The 22,490-nt window shown below is 42.1% G+C and overlaps 1 protein-coding gene across 3 annotated transcripts in view; it reads right to left on the bottom strand.

The window, feature by feature from the left end:
* The window catches only part of LOC100452562 (SUMO-interacting motif-containing protein 1), a 94,748-nt gene extending 83,794 nt beyond the window's left edge, over positions 1-10,954 (bottom strand). Inside the window, exon 1 of one of the 3 annotated variants that reach the window (XM_024247022.3) lies at positions 10,680-10,951. In XM_024247022.3, the coding sequence (XP_024102790.2) occupies positions 10,680-10,808 (129 nt within the window). In that variant the 5' untranslated portion in view covers positions 10,809-10,951. Of the gene's footprint in view, positions 1-10,679 lie in introns of all 3 variants that reach the window. The other 2 variants (XM_054546972.2, XM_054546973.2) reach the window with 2 other exon arrangements.
* Between the last annotated feature and the right edge of the window lie 11,536 nt (positions 10,955-22,490).

A 22,490-nucleotide genomic window follows, 5' to 3' on the forward strand; every position in this document is an offset into this window, starting at 1 on the left:
TGGACACATACACCCTCCCAAGACTAAACCAGGAAGAAGTTGAATCCCTGAATAGACCAATAACAAGTTCTGAAATTGAGGCAGTAATTAATAGCCTACCAACCAAAAAAAGCCCAGGACCAGACGGATTCACAGCCAAATTCTACCAGAGGCACAAAGAGGAGCTGGTACCATTCCTTCTGAAATGATTCCAAACAATAGAAAATGAGGGACTCCTCCCTAACTCATTTTATGAGGCCAGCATCATCCTGATACCAAAACCTGGCAGAGACATAACAACAAAAAAAATTTCAGGCCATTCTCTCTGATGAACATCGATGCAAAAATCCTCAATAAACTACTGGCAAACCAAATCCAGCAGCACATCAAAAAGCTTATCCACCACGATCAAATTGGCTTCATACCTGGGATGCAAGGCTGGATCAACATACGCAAATCAATAAACATAATCCATAAACAGAACCAATGACAGAAACCACATGATTATCTCAATAGATGCAGAAAAGGCCTTTGATAAAATTCAACACCCCTTCATGCTAAAAACTCTCCATAAACTAGGTATTGATGAAACGTATCTCAACATAATAAGAGCTATTTATGACAAACCCACAGCCAATATCACACTGAATGGGCAAAAGCTGGAAGCATTCCCTTTGAAAACCAGCACAAGACAAGGATGCCCTCTCTCACCACTCCTATTCAACACAGTATTGGAAGTTCTGGCCAGGGAAATCAGGCAAGAGAAAGAAATAAATGGTATTCAAATAGGAAGAGAGGAAGTCAAACTGTCTCTGTTTGCAGATGACATGATTGTATATTTAGAAACCCCATCGTCTCAGCCTAAAATCTCCTTAAGCTGATAAGCAACTTCAGCAAAGTCTCAGGATACAAAATCAATGTGCAAAAGTCACAAGCATTCCTATACACCAATAATAGACAAACAGAGAGCCAAATCATGAGCGAACTCCCATTCATAATTGCTACAAAGAGAATAGAATACCTAGGAATACAACTTACAAGGGATGTGAAGGACCTCTTCAAGGAGAACTACAAACCACTGCTCAACGAAATAAAAGAGGACACAAACAAATGGAAAAACATTCCATGCTCATGGGTAGGAAGAATCAATATCATGAAAATGGCCACACTGCCCAAAGTAATTTATAGCTTCAATGCTATCCCCATCAAGCTGCCACTGACTTTCTTCATAGAATGAGAAAAAACTACTTTAAAGTTTATAAGGAACCGAAAAAGAGCCCGTATAGCCATGACAATCCTAAGCAAAAAGAACAAAGCTGGAGGCATCATGCTACCTGACTTCAAAGTATACTACAAGGCTACAGTAACCAAAACAGGATGGTACTGGTACCAAAACAGATATATAGACCAACGGAACAGAACAGAGGCCTCAGAAATAATGCCACACATCTACAACCATCTGATCTTTGACAAACCTGACAAAAACAAGCAATAGGGAAAGAATTCCCTATTTAATAAATGGTGTTGGGAAAACTGGCTAGCCATATGCAGAAAACTGAAACTGGGCCCCTTCCTTACACCTTATACAAAAATTAACTGAAGATGGATTAACGACTTAAATGTAAAACCTAAAACCATAAAGGCCCTAGAAGAAAACCTAGGCAATACCATTCAGGACATAGGCATGGGCAAAGACTTCATGACTAAAACACCAAAAGCAATGGCAACAAAAGCCAAAATTGACAAATGGGATCTGATTAAACTAAAGAGCTTCTGCACAGCAAAAGAAACTATCATCAGAGTGAACAGGTAACCTACAGAATGGGAGAAAATCTTTGTAATCTATCCATCTGACAAAGGGCTAATATCCAGAATCTACAAGGAACTTACACAAATTTACAAGAAAAAGCCAAACAACCCCATCAAAAAGTAGGCGAAGGATATAAACAGACACTTCTCAAAAGAAGACATTTACGCGGCCCACAAACATATAAAAAAAGCTCATCATCACTAGTCATTAGAGAAATGCGAATCAAAAGCACAATGATACACCATCTCACACCAGTTAGAATGGCAATCATTAAAAAGTCAGGAACCAACAGATGCTGGAGAGGATGTGGAGAAATAGGAACACTTTAATCTGTTGGTGGGAGTGTAAATTAGTTCAACCATTGTGGAAGACAGTGTGGTGATTCCTCAAGGATCTAGAACCAGAAATACCATTTGACTCAGCAATCCTATTACTGGGTATATACCCAAAGGATTATAAATCATTCTACTATAAAGACACATGCACATGTATGTTTATTGCAGCACTATTCACAATAGCAAAGACTTGGAACCAACCCAAATGCCCATAAATGATAGACAGATAAAGAAAATGTGGCACATATACACCATGGAATACTGTGCAGCCATAAAAAAGGATGAGTTCATGTCCTTTGGAGGGACATGGATGAAGCTGGAAACCATCATTCTCAGCAAACTAACACAGGAACAGAAAATCAAACACTGCATGTTCTCACTTATAAGTGGAAGGTGAACAATGAGAACACATGGACACAGGGACGGGAACATCACACATTGGGGCCTGTTGAGGGGTGGGGGGCTAGGGGAGGGATAGCATTAGGAGAAATACCTAAGGTAGATGATGGGTTGATGGGTGCAGCAGCCACCATGACACATGTATACCTATGTAACAAACCTGCACGTTCTGCACATGTATCCCAGAACTTAAAGTATAATAATAATAAATAAAAAATTAGCTAGGCATGGTGGTGCTTGCCTGTAATCCCAGCTACTCGGGAGGCTGAGTGGGAGAATCACTTGAACCCGGGAAGCGGAGGTTGCAGTGAGCCGAGATCACTTTGCCTGGGTGGCAGAGTGAGACTCCATCTCAAAACAAACAAACAAACAAACAAAACACACACAGACACACAAACCTGAACTATTATACAAGCTGATTGGCAATGTTGTTTTTGGGAAAACATCTTGACCAAATGAGGGAAATGTGAGTTGTCAGTATCAAAATGGAATCACTTGGCTGGGCGTGGTGGCTCACGCCTGTAATCCCAGCACTTTGGGAGGTCGAGGTGGGTGGATCACAAGGTCAGCAGTTCGAGACCAACCTGGCCAATGAGGTGAAACCCCGTCTCTACTAAAAATACAAAAAAATTAGCCAGGCGTAGTGGCACATGCCTGTAATCCCAGCTACTCAGGAGGCTGAGGCAGGAGAATTGCTTGAATCCGGGAGGTGGAGGTTGCAGTGACCCGAGATCGTGCCACTGCACTCCAGCCTGGGTGACATAGCGAGACTCCATCTCGAGAAAAAAAAACACCTTGACAAACAGAGCTAGGGAAGGCCATGAAAGGAGGACTATTATGCACAAATGCCTGATAAGTACCAAAAAAGGCTCTGCAAAAACCACAACCTTACAGAAAAAAATACTTCCATGAGGACGTCTGCCCAGCAACTGCCTGCTCGACCTTGGACTGGAGCCACCCTTGTCATTAATCCTTGCAGATAAGGATAATTATCTCAAAACAATTATGTAATCCTCCTCATTTTTCCTTTAAAAGCTTTTGCCTTCCTTTACCTCCCTGAATACACACATAGTTTATTACGGCTCACACACTCCGGCTGCAATGCCATTCCTGAATAAATATCACTTTCTTTTTAGAGAGTCGCTGTCTGTTATTTAGGTTAACATAAGCATGACAACTAAGAAATCATAAAGAAAAGGAGTGGCAGAATTGACTATATAAAAATGTAAAACTTCTGTAATTAAAAAAACAAAATCAAAAGTTGAAAGAAAATTATAACATGTATGACAGGAGGCTATATTAGTTTCCTAGTAAAAATTACCAGAAACCAGGTGGATTTAAGCAACAGAAATTTATCCCCTCACAGTCCTGGAGGCTAAAGGTCTGAAATCAAGATGTCTATAGAGCCACGTTCTCTTGAAGCCTCCAGGGAAGGATCTGCTTCGTGCCTTTTTCTTAGCTCCTGATGTCGCCAGCAGTCCTTGGTGTTCCTTGGCTTGCAGCTGCATAACTTCAGTTTCTTCTTCCACTGTCACATGGCATTCTTCCCCTGTGTCTTCACATGTTCTTCTCATAAGGACAGCAGTCATGTTGGATTAAGGGTTCACCCTACTTGGCACGACCTCATCCTCACTGATTATATCTGCCAATGACCCTATTTCTAAATAAGGTCACAATCTGAGCTAATGGGGGGTTAGAACTTCAGCACATCTTTTTGGGAGATACAATTCCACCTATACCAATCTTTAATATATAAGTAGATTTTACAAAATGAGTAAGAAATGCTGGCCGGGTGCCGTGGCTCATGCCTGTAATCCCAGCACTTTGGGAGGCCGAGGCCGGTAGATCACTTGAGGTCAGGAGTTTGAGACCAGCCTGACCAACATGGTAAAACCCCGTCTCTACTAAAAATACAAAATTAGCTGGGCGTGGTGGCGCATGCCTGTAATCCCAGCTACTTGGGAGGCTGAGGCAAGAGAATCGCTTGAGCCAGGTAGGTGGAGGTTGCAGTGAGCTGAGATTGCGCCATTGCACTCCAGCCTGGGCAACAAGAGTGAAACTCCCTCTCAAAAAAAAAAAAAAAAAAGAAACATTATAATACTGCAACAGAAAAATGGGCAAAGGACAAGCATAGGGAATTCGCACACACACCCTGTGTGTTTCCAATAAACATAAGCAAGATGTCTGGCTGTACTATATGTGAGCACACTCCCTTATCTCCAACCTCACTAGCTGCTCTTCCTCCCTTGGGCTATGCACTATGGTGTTCCCTTGGGCTAGGTTCTGGATGTTCTTCCTCTTGTTGCCTCAACCTAGATGATTTTATCCAGGTCAATGACTTGCGCTAACAAGACTAAATTGTATCTCTAGTCAGCACTTTTCTTCAGAGCTCTAAACTCAGTACAAATGTTATACTTGGCATCTCCAGTTGGCTATTCCACAGGCATCGTAAGTTTTATACCTTCAAAACAGAACTCTTGAATCTTTCCTCTAACCCTGTTCCTCCCAAGTCTGCTTCATTTCAATGCATGACACCAACATGCATTCAGTTGCTCAGGCCAGAACTCAGGGCATCCTTCTTAATTCCTTCCTTTCCCCTTGTTATCCACATCCAAGTTATCAGGACCTGTTGATTTTATTTACTAAATATCTATATCCTTCCACTCTCCCAGTCTGTACCACCACTCCAGTCCAAGCTACAGTTATTTCTGACCTGGACTACTACAGCCAACCTTCTAACTGATCTCCCTAATTTCACTCTTCCCCTCTTACAGTAGGGTGATTACACTTCTGCTTTGTTTGGGACAGTTCCAGTTTTCACCTGTTGCTTGACATCCTGGTCCAGTTAGCATCCCTTTTCATTTGCAAAAGTTTCCCAATTGGATGATAAATTACCTGGTCTCCCTACCTTACCATCTTTTCTTTTCACAGTAGCTAAAGTCATCTCTAAAAAATGTAAATCAAGGCTAGGTGCAGTGGCTCACGCCTGTAATCCCAGCACTCTGGGAGGCCGAGGTGGGTGGATCATGAGGTCAGGAGATCTAGACCATCCTGGCCAACATGGTGAAACCCCGTCTCTACTAAAATACAAAAAATTAGTCAAGCGTGGTGGTGTGCTTGTAGTCCCGGCTACTTGGGAGGCTGAGGCGGGGGAAATTGCTTGAACCTGGGAAGTGGAGGTTGCAGTGAGCCGAGATCACACCACTGCACTCCAGCCTGGGCAATGCAACAGAGCAAGACTCCATCTCCAAAAAAAAAAAAAAAAAAAAAGTAAATCAAATCATGTCACTGTCCTGCTTAAACCTTCAAAGATTTCTTACTGTATTACAATAAAATCCAAATCCCTTATTGTGGTCTCCAAAGCCCTATAACCTAACCTACCTACTTCTCATCTCTTCTGACTCTGTCCATCAGTCGTTACATTGCAGCCTCACTGGTTTTCCATTCTTCCAGTAAGTCATGCTCATTCCCGCCTCCAAACCTTTGGTTTTGTTGTTCCCTTTGACAGTGCCTTATTCATCTAGATCTTATAAATAATTTGTTGTCCTTTTAGTCTCAGATCAAATATTAACTCTTCAGAGAGGCCTTCTCTGAAAACACAATCAAATGTTCCCAATCCCACCAAAGTTACTCTCTATTATACTGTTCTCTTATTTGTTAGTTTGTTTACTGCCTATCTTTCCACAGTAGAATGTAGTTCCATTATCATCTTGTTTACCTCTGGTCCCCAGGGTTACAGCATATGCTCAATAAATATTTATTGAACAAATGAATCATAATCAAAAAAATAAAAAATAATGACATCTTATGGAATCTGGCTATCAAACAGCAAAGATTAAAAGAACAAAAATACCGTATTTTTTCCCTAACACTCTGTATTATCACCTGACATTACATTTATAGTGTTGTTTACTATTTGTGTCCCCTCAGTAAAATGAAATCTCCATGAGGGCAGGGACTTGGTTTTCACAGATGTATTCCCAGCACCTCTAAGAGTGCCTGGTATATAATAAGTGCTCAATAAATATTTATGGAATAATGTAACAATACCTAGGGGTGACTAGGCAGCAGAGAAAGGGATATGACTGGCCATATACCACTGGTAAGAATATTAATGCACGATTTTTGTAGGAAATTTGGCAATACAGTTGATACCTGAACAACACAGGTTTGAACTGCATGGGTCCACTTACAAGAGAGTTTTTTTCAATAAACGTATTGGAAAATTTTTTGGCGATTTATAACAATTTGAAAAACTCACAGACGAACGCCACAGCCTATAAAAATTGAAAAAAACTAAGAAAAAGATATGTCCTGAATGCATAAAATATATGTAGATACTAGCCTATTTTATCTATTTACTACCATAAAATCAACACAAATCTATTATACAAAGTTAAACTTTATCAAAATTTATGCACACAATCACTTACTGACCATACATGGTGACATTTGCAGTTGACAGAAATGTAAAGATGCAATATTAAATCACAACTGCATATTTTTAAATTTATTTTTTTCTTTTTAATTTGTATCACAACTGCATAAAATTAACCATAGAATACACTGTACTACTGTGATAATAATGTACTACTACCACAGACATCTGCTGCTGTTGTGGTGAGCTCAAGTGTTGTGAGTGTCCACTTAAAATGCCATGTGACACTAATCAATTTCTGCATTACTTCCCAGTAAACTGTGTATCACAGTAAAAAGTGTTCTCTCCTGGGTTTTTTTCCACATATATTTGTTTAATCATGTGTAGGGTAATATCGTAAACCTTGAATAACACCATGAAACCCATACAAAGTGCTACTAGTGATGCTGGATGTGCTCTCAAGAAACAGAGAAAAGTCGTGACGTAAGAAAAGTTGAATTGCTTGAGATGTACTGTAGATAGAGGTCTGCAGCTGTGGTTGTCCCCTATTTCAGACAGATGATTTATCTTGTAAACAGACGATGTAAACCTATGGTATTGACAAATACAGTATAGTACTGTAAATGTATTTTATCTTCCTTATGATCTTAACATTTTTCTCTTGCTTACTTTACCATAAGAGTCCATATAACATACAAAACATGAGTTAACTGCTTCTGTTACTGGTAAGGCTTCCAGTCAACAGTAGGCTACTGGTAGTTAAGTTTTCGAGGAGTCAAATGTTATATGTAAATTTTCAACTGCACGGGGGGGTTAGCAACCCTAACCCCCGTGTTATTCAAGGGTTAGCTACATATAAAGTAGGGCACACCTTTTGACTCAGCAATCTAACTTCTAAGAGGAACTTAATAAACAAATGAACAAGAGTACAAAGATTATGAGGGAATTTTCACTGGGTTCTTAGAGAAAATTTAGAAACGAAGGCATAATATTAAGAGGAGGTCACAAAAACATGTATGAGGAGGACACATACGTATGTATGTATGCACATGTGTATATACAAGTAAACATTTACATAGACATACACCAAAATGTTAACATTGGTTATCTTTGGATAGTGAGATTACCGGCAATTTTAATTTTCTTCTTTATACATTTATAAAAATTGTATAATTAGATCAACAAAATTAACTATCTGAAAATCTTCTGTTTTTACAAGTAAAAAAAAGAAAAACAAAAAACCCCAAACGAAAAAGCCATGATAAACACAGAAACACACCTCATCGACTCAGTGAAGACTAAAGCCCAGGTTAAGAATCAAGAGTTCAGAAATGTCAACTTCAATATTAGACATGGCTTTCTCAAGTTCAAGCAAGTTACTTCCCCTTAGTCAATATTTATAAAAAAAAAAAAAAAAAAAGAAAGATGTAAAAGTTGCTTCTTTTATTCCATTGCCTGTGAAGCTCAAGAGGGACAGGCCTGGGCTTAGAAACAACACAAAAAGTGGCAAAAGCTATCATTTATATGAGATCCTTTCCTTGCATTTGTCTCATTAAAAATTTAAAACCATCCTGCTAGGTAGGCATTAATGTTCTCAGGCTCAAAAGCTGAGAGCTGACAGAACTTTCCAAAACTCAAATGGTTGCTATGTTGGAGATACTGATTCAGAAGTCTCTCTGACCTCAGAGCCTTCAGGAAAAGCTACAGAGAAAAGGGCACTTTTAGACGTTATAACCTTGCAAGTCTCTCAATGCCTCTGATCTTTCACATGGTTATCATACCACTCTTATCTAATTTGCAAAAACGATAAAACGAGAATAAGCTTGGAGCTTTTAGAGAGCTGGAATAAAAATCTGGAGAAGCATGATTTAAATTGGGTACTGCTCTCTGGTACTTGCCCTTCATTTCGATTCAACTCAAGGCTCAAGATCAAAATGCCTGCTTCAGTGGTCACAAGGGGGGGCAACAGTGAGAGGGTACGCCCATGTACGTGTGTGGAAGGCCACAAAAGACTGAGATAAGCATGGCATCTGACCACTGAAGAAGGAAGCTGGACCAGAATGAGGGAAAATGGACAACACTTGGGAGGAAAGGAAGCAAGTGGGAAGGACAAAGTTAAACAGGTACTAAGAGAAGGCGGCTATAGGAATGAGGAGGAACTAGGAGGAAAGAAGTATTTTTTCCCTTCCACCTTTTTTCTCTCTCTACTCTTTTCTTTGATGATCTCAGTCACTATTAGACCTTCAATACTCCTTTCTGTTTGCATGATTGCCAAATATCTCCACTCTTGCCTTTTCTCCAACTACTGAGCTGGCCACATCCATCTACATTTCCTATTAACACTGTAAATCCAGTAGGTCCAACCTGAATTCAGCATCTCCTTCATCTCAAGCCTGCTGCTACTTTTATATGCACTTCTCTTATACTTATCAAACATCCATCTAAACCATTCTCTCTCCCCATATTCTTTCAATAGTTCCTTCATCCAACAAATATTTATTGTGCATCTATTATGTCCGACACATTCAGCCACAGCCCGAGATACATCCATTCACTCATGAAGTTGGGTCATTTTTATCTTGGAAATCTCTTCTCTTACTACCCCATGAGCTGCCTAACTCAACTAAATTGGTCTCTAAGACGTCCTGAGAACCCCTCTTGCTTGAAAAATAATATATATTAACTAGTTTTGCATGCTATTCATTCTATAGTGAGCATCTAGCACTTGGCACTGTACCTCGGGCACAGAAGGGGTTCCCAATGGAGGTTTAGGGACTGTAAATCCGCTAGAAAGGGAACAGGGGCAGCAGAAGCTAGGAAACGTCTTGAACGAGTATTTGCATAGGAAGCATGGCAAACTGTATGATCTATACACATAACATCAGCTTCATAATCCTTGTGTTCCGGGGGTGGCTCTGGGAGGCTGGGGAGATCGTTGGAAGCCTTCTGAGAGAAAGCTCCACCTCCCACCCCTTGAGTAGGTCCTCAATAACCACCTGATGAATGTATCACCTTATGAGGGGACCATGGATGTTGTGTTCGCCGTTGTATCCCCAGCCCCTACAACATCTGGCCCATAGTAGGGATTCAATAAACATCTATGCAGGATTCTCGAAAGGCAGATAATTCACCACCTCATGAACGACAAAGACGAAGGAGTTCTGAGGGAAACAGAAATAGTGCGCGAGGTTTCCTTCCCTATTCCTTCAGGGCTTGGTACAGGGTAAGTGCTAAGGAAATAAATCGCCCTCCTGTACAACTCCAAAATCGGGCCCCTCGCTCTGCAGTCAGGCCCTGGAGCGCGGCCACCATCTGGCTCAGGCCCGCGCTTCCCTCCCTCCCAGCCTGGGCTCCTGCTACCTCCCTGCACACATCTGTGCCCATCACAGGCCAAAGAATTACGCGCTCCCGCTTTCCTGCACCGGCCCGGCCCTACACCCGAGCCCCCACGTCCCGCCGAGGCTGCGAGGACGCCCGCGGCCCCGGCCCGAGACCCCAGCCCCTGCAGCAGGCGCGCCAGGAGCTCGTCCGTGTGCTCGGCCGCTTTCCAGCCGCAGTCCTCTCGGGCTTCAGCGCTGAGCCCGGGAGGCCCGGCCTCCCCGGTCCCTGCCCGGGTCCCTGCCCCGGCCCGCCGCGCTCCCCGGGCCCGAGAGGCCCGGAAGGAGGCAAGGCGGGAAGTGGCTGAGCAGCTGTGAGGCGCCAGGGGCGGGAAGCGGGCGGCAGGCCCAGCCGAGGGTCGCGAAGACGCGAGCCCCCAGACGAGGCGACGCTCACTCACCACGGTCCGGCGGGGCAGCGCGCCGGAGGTTCGCGACAGGGCCCGGCGCAGCCTCCGCGACCGGCCCGGGCGGGCGCCTCCGGAGCTCTCAGAGCCGCTGTCGTCCGAGATCACGATGAAATCCTCCATGGCTGCGGGCCCCGACCGAGGCAGCGCGCGGGCGGCCGGAGACCCAGGCAGTGGCGGCGGCGACGACTTCGGTTCCTGCTTCTGAGGCGGCGGCGGCAGCGGCGGCGGCTCCAACCCGGGCCATCACCACGCCGGCCCCGCCCCGAGCCCCGCCCCGCCGGGCCGCCAAGCCCCGCCCACCGGCGACGGGCGGCTGGGGTCAGGGCCGGGGTCGCTGTGCTTCGCGGCGGCGCGGGTCCTCCCTTTCCCAGGAGGAAACAAAAGAAAAATGGAGTCGCAGCCGGCTTCAGCAGGTGTTGGGGCCAGGAGTGCGAGACGCCGAGGCCGCGGGGACTTCCCCACCTGCTTCCAACCGATGAAAGTGTGAAGTGAGGCGCGCCCAGTCCCACCCTGCCCAGGTGTGAAGCGCCTCCCGGACTGAGAGGGCCTTGACTGAGGGGCAGGGAGAGAGGTCCTGGCCCCCGAGTGAGCGAGGGTAGGTGACCTGGCTTCTGGCCGAGCTAGGGGAGAGAGAGACCCCACTTTTTGGTGCACATGCGCATGTGTATCTGTAGGATAAATGCCTAAAAGCGGACTTACTGGGGCAAAGGCCATGTTTTTGTAGTTTTGCTAAATGATGCCAAATTACCCTCCTAAATTGTACCAGTTTTGCGATTTCACCAACAATATGTGTCTCTCAGGAGTTTAAACTGAGATTTAGAGCAGGGGTGTCCAATCTTTTGGCTTCCCCAGGAAGAAGAATTGTGTTGGGCCATACGTAAAATACACTAATGATAGCTGATGACCTAAACGAAAAGAGCTGTGGAAAAAAAAAAAACAACTCTTAATGTTAAACAGGGGGTTAAACAAGTTTGACGTAGACAGTTGTTCAGTTGGTATCAGGATCAGAAGCCAAAAAGGTGCACAAAAGAAGCCATGAACTAGCAGAGGCCATGAATAATTAGATGTTGTGAATAAGCAGAAGTTATAAAGGTGAAAAAGGTTGTCCCCAGTAGAGGAATCGGTGGGTAATTGGCTGGTTGGTTGGTTGTAGGGCAGGACCATTAAAATCAAGATAGGACCTATTGGTACATTAAATGTGGGGTATTGACAAAATCCTGCTGCTCAGGCTCCAACAGTTTTGCAAAATATGTTAACCGATCCAAAGAATAATGTGTTTAATAGGAGGGGGATTTGTTCCTAAAGGAATGGTTATCAGGTGCTCCCCAAGCACTGTCTAATGCAGTGTTTTTCACACTTCAGTGAGCATCAAAATCCCCTAGAGTGTTTGTTAAGACAGATTGCGGCCGGGTGCAGTGGCTCACGCCTGTAATCTCAGCACTCTGGGAGGCCGAGGCGGGTGGATCACTTGAGGTCAGGAGTTCGAGACCAGCCTGGCCCACCTCCTCTCTACTAAAAATACAAAAATTAGCTGGGCATGGTGGCAGGCGCCTGTAATCCAGCTACTTGGGAAGCTGAGGCAGGAGAACTGCTTGAACCCGGGAGGTGGAGGTTGCAGTGAGCCGAGATCGCGCCATTGCACTCCAGCCTGGGGGACAGAGCGAGACTCCATCTCAAAAAAACAAAAACAAAAAACCCAACAAAACACAGATTGCTGGGTTGCTGGTATGGTTTGGATCTGTGTCCCCACCCAAGTCTCATGTTGAATTGTAATCCCCAATATTAGAGGTGGGGTCTGGTGGGAGGTGATTGGATCATGGGGGTGGTTTCTTGTCAATGGTTTAGTACTGTCCCTTTGGTACTGTCCTTGTGATAGCGAATTCTCTTCAGATCTGGTTGTTTAAAAGTGTGTGGCACCTCCCACCTCGCCCCTTTCCCCATGTGACATCCACTCCCCCTTTGCCTTCCGTCTTGTTGGTAAGCTTCCTGAGACCTCCTCAGAAGCAGATGCTACTGTGCTTCCTGTACTGCTTGCACAACCGTGAGCCAATTAAACCCCTTTTCTTTATAAATTACTCAGTCTCAGGTATTTCTTTATAGCAATTCGAGAATGAACTAACAATCACACATCAGATTTTCTGATTGAGAAAAAGAATTTTGGGGGTGGGGCCCTGAAATTTGCATTTCTAACAAGTGCCCAGGTGATGTGGATGCTGCTAGTCTGGGGACCACACTGTGAGATCCACTGGTCTGGTGGACAGGGAGTTTATGCCCAGCACATTTCAGACATTCTGGTCCAATGGGTGAAGTCACCCTTGTGAAAGGATTCATTAAGTTATCTTCACTTAAAGCTATTAAACATTTAGGGTTGTGATCTCTCACACCTGTAATCCCAGCACTTTGGGAGGCTGAGTTGGGAGAATAGCTTGAGGCCAGGAGTTTGAGACTAGCCTGGGCAATATAGCAAGACCCTGTCTCTACAAAAATAAAAACGAATTAGCCAGGTGTGGTAGCGCATGCCTGTGGTTCTAGCTACTCAGGCAGCTGAGGCAGGAGGATCCCTTGAGCCCGGGAGTTGGAGGCTGCAGTGAGCTATGATACTGCCCCTGCACTCCAGTTGGGGCAATAGGGTGACACCCTGTCTCAATAAAACAAAATGAAACAAAATACACAACCATTTGGTGTGTCTGACTACCTGCTTGCTGAAACACTGTCTTCTGTAGGTTTCTGTGATGCTGTGCTTCTCTCACCACTTTTTTAAAATCTCCTTAGCTGACTCCTATTCCTCTACTCACTCCTTAAACTCTTGATGTCCCTTAGAGTCCTGACATTGGCCACCTTTACACATGGGACCTCTTCCCTCTACAATCTCAACTATTCCCTGGCTTCAGCGATTGGTTTTATGCCAGTGGCTGCCACGAGTTTATCTCAGCCCAGTTCTGTCCTTAAAACTCCAGTTGTATACATCCAAACATCTGCTGAAGCTCGTAGGCCTCTCAGGTTGAATATGTCTAAAGCCGAACTCACCTTTATGCTCCCCGCACCCACAAAAAAGCCTGCTCTCTTTGTGTGTCTTATGGTGATGGCTCCACCAGCCAGCAATTGCTGAGGTGAAAAACCTGAGTATTGCGCCTGATTTCTCCCCTTTCCTCAACAAGTCCTGTCTGTTTTACCTCCTAAACATCTCCTGCATCCCTCTACTTCTTTTGGCCTCTGCTGCTGATTGTAGCCAAGCTCTGGCCTACTCTACTGTGGCAAGACACAAGAGTGTTCAGATTGTATCTTTCTCATCAGCCATCCTGCCTGAAATACAGGAAACTCAGGACCCCTGGTGGTATAATATGAGAGCAGCTTAAAAGTACCCTGGCCTTACTTGGCAACCCAGGTGGGATGAATACTGGCTCTAACGTTGGCCTCCTTAAAGCTATAAGTAATGTCACTTATGTTTCCTTGGCCATCCTGGATTTGTCTTGAAGTGTGCCATTTACCCAAGACTTCCAAAGTGATTGTATGTTTTTCAGAAATTTGTGTATTTTTTTAAGGTGACACTTTTTCATAGACTCACTCCCCCCAAACCATACATTAGTCTCATGTAAATTGAGAGGCTAATGTATTTTATGCATCCAGTGAATACTGTATTTGGTGAGTACCTGCTAGATGCTAGGCATTATGTTAGGGGTCAGGGATAAAGCAGTGAGCAGGACAGCTATTGCCTCTGTTCTCAAAGAGCTTAGCAGTTAAGGAGGTATCACTAGTTGGTTAATGAAGAAAAAATTGTTTCTTTTAAAATAATTTTTAATGAAAAATTCATACATGAAAAAATGTGTGAAGATGCAAATCAAAACCACATTGAGATCCTACTTTATACCCATTTAGGATGGCTATATTTTTTAAAAAACAGAAAACAAATTTGGGCAAGGATATGGAGAAATTGGAACCACTGTGCGTTGCTGGTAGGAATGTAAAATGGAGAAGCAGCTGTGAAAAATAGTTTGGCAGTTTCTCAAAAAGTTAGATGTAGAATTACCATATGATTCAACAATTCTACTCCTAGATATTTGCCCAGAAAAACTGAAAACGGGGACTCAAACAGGTACTTGTTTGCAAATCTTCACAGCAGCATTATTTGTAATAGCCAAAAGGTAGAAACACGTCTTCCTCAGCAGATGAATGGATTAAAAAAAAGTGGTATATACATATAATAGAATAATATATTCAGCCATGAAAATGAATTAAATTCTGATAACGTCACAACATGGATGAACCTTGAGAATATTATGCTAAGTGAAATAAGCCAGATACAAAAGGACAAATATTATACAATTCCATGTATATGAAGTACCTGGAATAGGCAAATTCACAGAGACAGATATTGGAATAATGGTTTTCAGGGGTTGGGGATGGGGAGAATGGAGAGTTATTGTTTAATGGGTATTGAGTTTCAGCTTGGGATGGCAAAGAGTTCTGGAAGTGGATGGTGGTGATGGTTGCACAACTTTGTGAATGAACTAATGCCGCTGAATTGTACACTTAAAATGGTTATAATGGTAAATTTTGTGTTATGTCTATTTTACCAAAATAGAACACACTATGTGCATGGTTTTCTTTTATAGAATTTAAGAGCATTACAGACAAGGCTAAAGGCCCCTTTTGCCACCTCCCCCATCCAGATTCGCAATTCCCCGTTTTCAGTGCTGTTATGTTTATTCCTCTAGAGCTGCTTCTGTGTATTTACCTAAATTCATGTGTACTTACTAAAATTAAATACATTTTTAGCTTTATCGAATAACATATCTGCTCTGGTATAGAGTTTTTTTTTTTTTGAGACAAAGTCTTGCTCTATCACCCAGGCTGCAGTGCAGTGGCACGATCTTGGCTCACCACAACCTCCGCCTCCTGGGTTCAAGCGATTCTTCTGCCTCAGCCTCCTGAGTAGCTGGGAGTAGCTGGGCATGCACGCCACCATGCCCGGCTAATTATTGTATTTTTTTTTTTCAGTAGAGACGGGGTTTCACTATGTTGACCAGTCTGGTCTTGAACTCCTGACCTCGTGATCCGCCTGCCTTGGCCTCCCAAAGTGCTGGGATTACAGGCGTGAGCCACCGCACCCAGCCTGCTATTGAGATTTGAAACCATCATTTGTGGTAAAAACATTCTAAATACAAAGCTTCCTGCCTTATTAATGGGGATTTTTTTTTGGTGGTTCTTCATCTTTAAAATATTTTTTCTTTTTTCGATTTTTCATTACATGGCAGGGTCAGTGCCTGCAGACCCGCTTTTGTTTATGCTAAAGCCAGCTAGCTCAAGTTTCTCCCTGCTCTAGGGAACATTCTGTCCCTTCTGCGGGATTCCAGGTCTAATCTTCCAGTTTCAGGGCATTCTTAGCTTTTCCACTGGATTGCTTCAGCAGGCGGCCTCTCAGTTTACATAACTTTATTTAAATCATTTTCTCATACTTTCTCCCTGCTTCCTCCCATCTTCAAATTTGCTGTGATATCAAGGTCTTTGGAAAAATTTTGTTTCATTCCCTATGTTCGAAGATGATACATCCTCATTTGAGAAAATTAAAGCAATTGAGAATGGTTACGAAGCAGAATGTGTAACTCCATCATATTTTGATAACATCTTTCCAGATATCTCTAAATGGCCGACACTCACATGTGCAAAATTTTTACATAAATGGGATCAGACTATGCATATTGCGTCACAGTTGGTTTGCTTAAATTAATATGTCCTTATGGTTTTCTGTGTCAGTGAACATGGATCTATAGTATCCATATTGTCTATTTTATTGGCTCATATTTTAAAATAGTGTATTTGCTCTTATATAGAAAACCACAAAGAAGCAAGCAAAAAAATATACCACGTTCTCCCATTCTTGGTATCCCTCATTGAACAGTTTGTAAAACTAAAAGAAGCATCTTGTGAGTTCAGTAAATTCTTGCTACCAAAACTTACAAAATGAAAAGTGAAAGTTGAAAGCCACCCTCTCTTTCCTAGTTCTTCTTCCTAACACTAAATGCCTTTATTAGTTTCTTGTAAATCCTTCAAAACATACTTATTTACTACACATACTTATCTGTTCTAACACACCCTTAAAAAATCGCACTGTACAGTTATTTACTTTGCTTTTTTTCATTTATCGTGGGCATTATTTCCTAACTGCAGGGTAAACATATCTGTCTCTTTTTAACAGCTTACATTAAAAAGTCATTTGTTAGGCTGTGCCACAATTTATGTAATTGGTTTTCTATCATGGATATTTTGGTTGTTTCTAGGGTTTTTATTTGTGTATTTTTGTTATTACTATTACCAATTATGTTACAACAACATCTTTGAGCTTCTAAGTCTTGCCAGCGTATCTGCAGGGAAATTCTTTTTTTTTTTTTTTTTTTTTTGAGACGAGTCTCGTTCTGTCGCCCAGGCTGGAGTGCAGTGGCACCATCTTGGCTCACTGCAAGCTCTGCCTCCCGGGTTCACACCATTCTCCTGCCTCAGCCTCCTGAGTAGCTGGGATTATAGGTGCCCGCCACCACGCCCGGCTAATTTTTTTTTGTATTTTTAGTAGAGACGGGGTTTCACCGTGTTATTTAGGATGGTCTCGATCTCCTGACCTCGTGATCTGCCTGCCTTGGCCTCCCAAAGTGCTGGGTACAGGGGTTAGCCACTGCACCCGGCCTGGGAAATTCTTAAGCATGGGGGACTGGGTTAGAAGATGTATGTTTTACATATTGATAGATATTACCAAATTATCATCCAGAAAGTTTGCACCAAATAACGTATCAAGCACTTGAGAGTGCTTATTTCCCCAAATTCTTCAAGCACTGGTTATCATACTTTTTGGTTGTTGCCAATCAAATAATTTAAGGTTGGTATCTTGTCCTGATTGCCTTTACTTCATTATGAGTAAAGTTATGATACTTTTAAAGTGCTCATTGGCTATTTGTAGCTTTTTCTTTAAACTGTGTTCATATACATTGACTTTTTTCTCCTATGCTGTTCATCTTTTTCAGTAACAGTGAAATTTATATGAATAGCTAACATTTACAAAGTATTACATTGCTTGCATATTCAACAAGACACCAAATAATGAACATTTAGGATGTTTACAGTATTATCTTGTGGGTTTAAACATTCTCGCACATCTTTGTACTCTGGACCAGATATCTATCTGTTTAAATTAAATTTCTAGAAGTGGAATTGCTGATTTAAAGTTGAATTATTTGTCCAAATGTTCCAAATAGCATTGTGTGATAGGGGAATGGTCCAAGTGAGGAAGTAGGAAAGAAAGGAACTAAACAGTTACTCCTAATTGCAAGGCCAGTCAGCTCTAAATTAGAGTTTAGTTAGCAGGCTAATTGATGATATCATCCTAGCTGCTTTCATCAATAAGCTTCGTAAAATCCTAACTCTCCTTCTCTATTTGAGTGCCCAGACCTCCTGGGAGTCTGCAAATTCTAGGGTTAAAAAAAAAAAAGGAAAAAATAATTTTGTAATTTTCAGGTGAGCAATAGTATTAAAAATTATAAGCACATTCTGAATCATTTTATGACCGTACAACTCCAACATTGGCTTTATATTTCTGTTTACAGTTGCCTGTGTTGGTACATAATGTTTTTGTCTTTTTTTTTTGAGACGGATCTTGCTCTGTCCCCCAGACTGGAGTGCAGTGGCGCCATCTCGGCTCACTGCAAGCTCCGCCTCCCCGGTTCACGCCATTCTCCTGTCTCAGCCTCCCAAGTAGCTGGGACTACAGGCACTCGCCACCACGCCTGGCTAATTTTTTGTATTTTTAGCAGAGACGGGGTTTTACCGTGTTAGCCAGGATGGTCTCCATCTCCTGACCTCGTGATCCACCTGCCTTGGCCTCCCAAAGTGCTGGGATTACAGGCGTGAGCCACCACACCCGGCCAGGTGCGTAATGTTTTAAGGCACTATGGTAGTTCATGAATTTTAATTAAGTGGAGGCAGGCAGTGGGAGAATTGAGCCAGTTTACTCATGGGGCAGGTGGACTCCGGGGCAAGCAGAGCTCAAAAGAACCTGGGCAAAAGCAATCCTTTAAATTAGAAGAATGTAGGAAGTGATTTGAGGGAGGATGAATTGCACAAATCCTGTCTTTGTACAACTTGTTCATTAGCAGCAAGTGTAGTAGGAAACAATGACATTGTTTTACATTTCTGATTTGAGTAATAATTGCATTAGGACACCAATTCAAGCCGAATTACATTAATGACCACAATATCCACCTTAGTTTTACAGGAGTTATTGGGTAACTGCATAAAACCAGGCATTCCAGGATTGTTTGGAGGCGGTTTTGACCAAGTATGAGGTCTACCTTGAGGTAGCAAAGAACTGAAGTTATTAACACCATTTTGTACAGAATAATTATCTGAACATTTTCTGCATTCATGTTATTGACAAAATCAAATAGACAAAAATTGGTGTGCTCTCATGTTTTGTTCTAATATGCATTTAATTAATAACGATATATAAAATGCTATTTTTTCTTTGTTCCAATGTTACTTTCTTGTGAAAAAAGACATCCAAGACAAAAATCTACTACTCACATTAAGCTGTCCTTTGTCCTAGTTACCATTACATATTCAGTTTTACATATTTTAACAATGTTGTGGTTAGACTTTGGATTTATACATTTCACTTAGCGTACCGTGAATATTTTCCAATTTTGCTAATCTGTTTGTTACCTCCCTTTATGCTCTTCTTATACGTTCTTTGTTGATCACCATCGTGGCCACCATCACCAGGCAAATGTTGTTTGCCCAGGTATGTAAGCCTGTACCTATTTCTCCATAATCATGTAGGCCTCTCCAAAGATATACAGACACAGGCACACCACATAGAAATATATAAAATATATGTAAAAGATTGTGAATTTGTCATTTGCTTTTACTAAAGTGAGATCATAAACTATATTGCTTAACCACTTTTTTTTTGCTTAATTCATCAGGACAGCCACCAGATCAATACACTACAGATCCAACTTGTTTTAAATAGTGACATAGTTATTCCTACTGTAGAGGTACATGTTTATTTATTTTTTCCCCATTGATGGTCATTCAAGCTGTTTTCATGTTTTTTTGTCATTATAATGTCACAGTAAGTCTCAGATTCAACCTTACATTGTTAGGACTAGGATCACTAGATCAAAGGGTATGTATATTTTTGGTTTTAGTGTATAAGGCCATGTTACTTACTTTAAAAGGTTGTAGGTCATTTCACCCAGTATCAATGTGTGGACCTTATTTGGATCTCAGTTCAAACAAAATATGAAAAGTATGACATTTATAAGACAGTTGGAAATTTGAACACAGGGTCAGGTGTGGTGGCTCATGCCTGTAATCCCAGGTCCTGGGGAGGCTGAGGTAGGAAGATCACCTGAGCCCAGGAGATCAAGGCTGCAGTGAGCTATGATTGCGCTACTGTGCTCCAGCCTGGGCAGAAGAGCAAGACCCTGTCTCTTAAAAAAAAAATTTGAACACTGTGTAGATGTTTCACTAAATTAAGGACTTTTTGGTCTTCTTTTTTTAGATGTAATAATGGTCAAGAGACATTCTGAAATATTTATGGATAAAATAATTTGCTTCAGAAAGGTATTGGGGAGAGAGAAGTAGAGGGAAACAGGGATAAAATGAATGGCCATGAATTGACAATTGTTGGAGCTGGTATAATGAGAGTCCATTATACCACTGTCTTCTTTTTAGATATGTTAGAAATTCTCCACAATAATAATTTTATAAAGCTGTAATAATTCACCCTATATGATCAATGTATGAGAAAAATGATTACCTTACATTTTCCTTGGTAATGGGTGTTACTACTTTTATTTTTGTCAATCTGATGTGTGCAAAGAGGTATTTGCTGCTATAATTTGTATTTACCTTACTGCTAGTGAGGTTGATTATCTTGAGAAAGTGTAACACTTCCTTTTTGGCAGCTAGCAGTCAGGTTATGGTGTTCCCAAACAAACATAAAGAATACTTTCTAGAATATAAATACGATATAGACAAGGCTACTGCATGACCATGTCTGGAACAAAATAGAGAAAAGCCATTTTGCAACCATGGAAACAAGAAAACATTCTCCATTTCTAACTGGAGTGACTGCTGCTCATTTACCAATGACGACTGTAGTCTTACCTTAGTCCTACTTCCTAGATAAGAATTAAGATATCCCAGCCACCGCATTGCCCTAACTTATTAACAACCCTCAACTCACAGCTAATCTTCACTTCTCCAGCTTTTCTTGAAATAATCTAGTACAAGCCCAAATCCTATGAGAAGCCCCTTTCAATTCCTTGTGGAGACCTCTATAGTTCCTTTGGAGTGCTTTCCCCGCTCCTGCAGCAAGGTAAATAAACCAAACTATTTTCTACTATAGAAATGTTCCTGATGGCCTTCAGTCAGTGGGCTTTAAAACAATCTTTTTAAAGTTTGTCAATTTGGATTTCTTCTTCTTTGGAACATTTTCCCAATTCAGTGGGTAGTTTTGAAATCTTTCCTTTTGTCTGAGAGTCAGTTTCATTTTTACCTACCCTACTCTTTAAAAATATTTTTCTGGCCAGGTGTGGTAGCTGTAATCCCAGCACTTAGGGAGGCTGAGGTGGGTGGATCACCTGAGGTTAGGAGTTCAAGACCAGCCTGGCCAACGTGGTGAAACCTCGTCTCTACTAAAAATACAAAAATACAAAAATTAGCTGGGCGTGGTGGTAGGTGCCTGTAATCCCAGCTACTGGGGAGGCTGAGGCAGGAGAATCGCTTAAGCCTGGGAAGTGGAGGTTGCAGTGAGCCGAGATTGCACCACTGCACTCCAGCCTGGGCAACAAGAGCCAGACTGCGTCTCAAAAAAAAAAAGTTTTTGTGGGTACATAGGTGCATATATTTATGGGTTGCATGAGACACTGTGATACAGGCATGCAATGCGTAACAATCACATCAGGGTAAATGGGGGCAAACCTCAAGCATTTATCCTTTGTGTTACAAACTCTCCAATTATACTCTTATGTAAAAATGTACAATTAAATTATTTTTGGCTATAGTCCCCCCCGTTATGCTAGCAAATACTAGGTCTTATTCATTCTAACTACTTTTTTTGTACCTGTTAATCATCCCCACTTCCTCCCAACCCCTGTTCTTTTCCAGGATCCATATGTACTACCTAGAAGAAGTAAAAGATAAGGATTCCCATTCAGGTTAGATCACTCCAGGTTTGATGACATGAGCAAGTATTTTCAGGATTTTGTCAGTTCTCCAGAAAGGCTGCTGGGGGTTGAGGCTGCAGTGTTGCTAAGTTGGACCTCCTTTTGCTCTAGACTCTCTTCTTAACTACCGATCTAGTTTGGCGATGCTGATAATGTGTGTGCTCACACGTGTGTGTGAGTGTGTGTGGTCACACGTGTGTGTGAGTGTGTGTGTGCTCACACGTGTGTGTGAGTGTGTGTGGTCACACGTGTGTGTGAGTGTGTGTGTGCTCACGTGTGTGTGAGTGTGTGTGTGCTCACACGTGTGTGTGAGTGTGTGTGCTCACACGTGTGTGTGAGTGTGTGTGTGCTCACACGTGTGTGTGTGTGTGTGGGGTCACACGTGTGTGTGTGTGTGCTCACACGTGTGTGTGTGAGTGCGTTTACCACTTATTGCTCATTTTGTAAGGTATTGAGGGAGAAAATTGCTAATACAATTTCATTTCATCATCTTATCAGAAGTCTGATATTTCTATTATATTTTGATTTATATATTTACAAGTGCTTATGTGAGATATATAAAAATTCAAGTTAATTGTTATTT

Source organism: Pongo abelii, chromosome 4, assembly GCF_028885655.2.
Source record: "Pongo abelii isolate AG06213 chromosome 4, NHGRI_mPonAbe1-v2.0_pri, whole genome shotgun sequence".
Classification (NCBI taxonomy): domain Eukaryota; kingdom Metazoa; phylum Chordata; class Mammalia; order Primates; family Hominidae; genus Pongo; species Pongo abelii.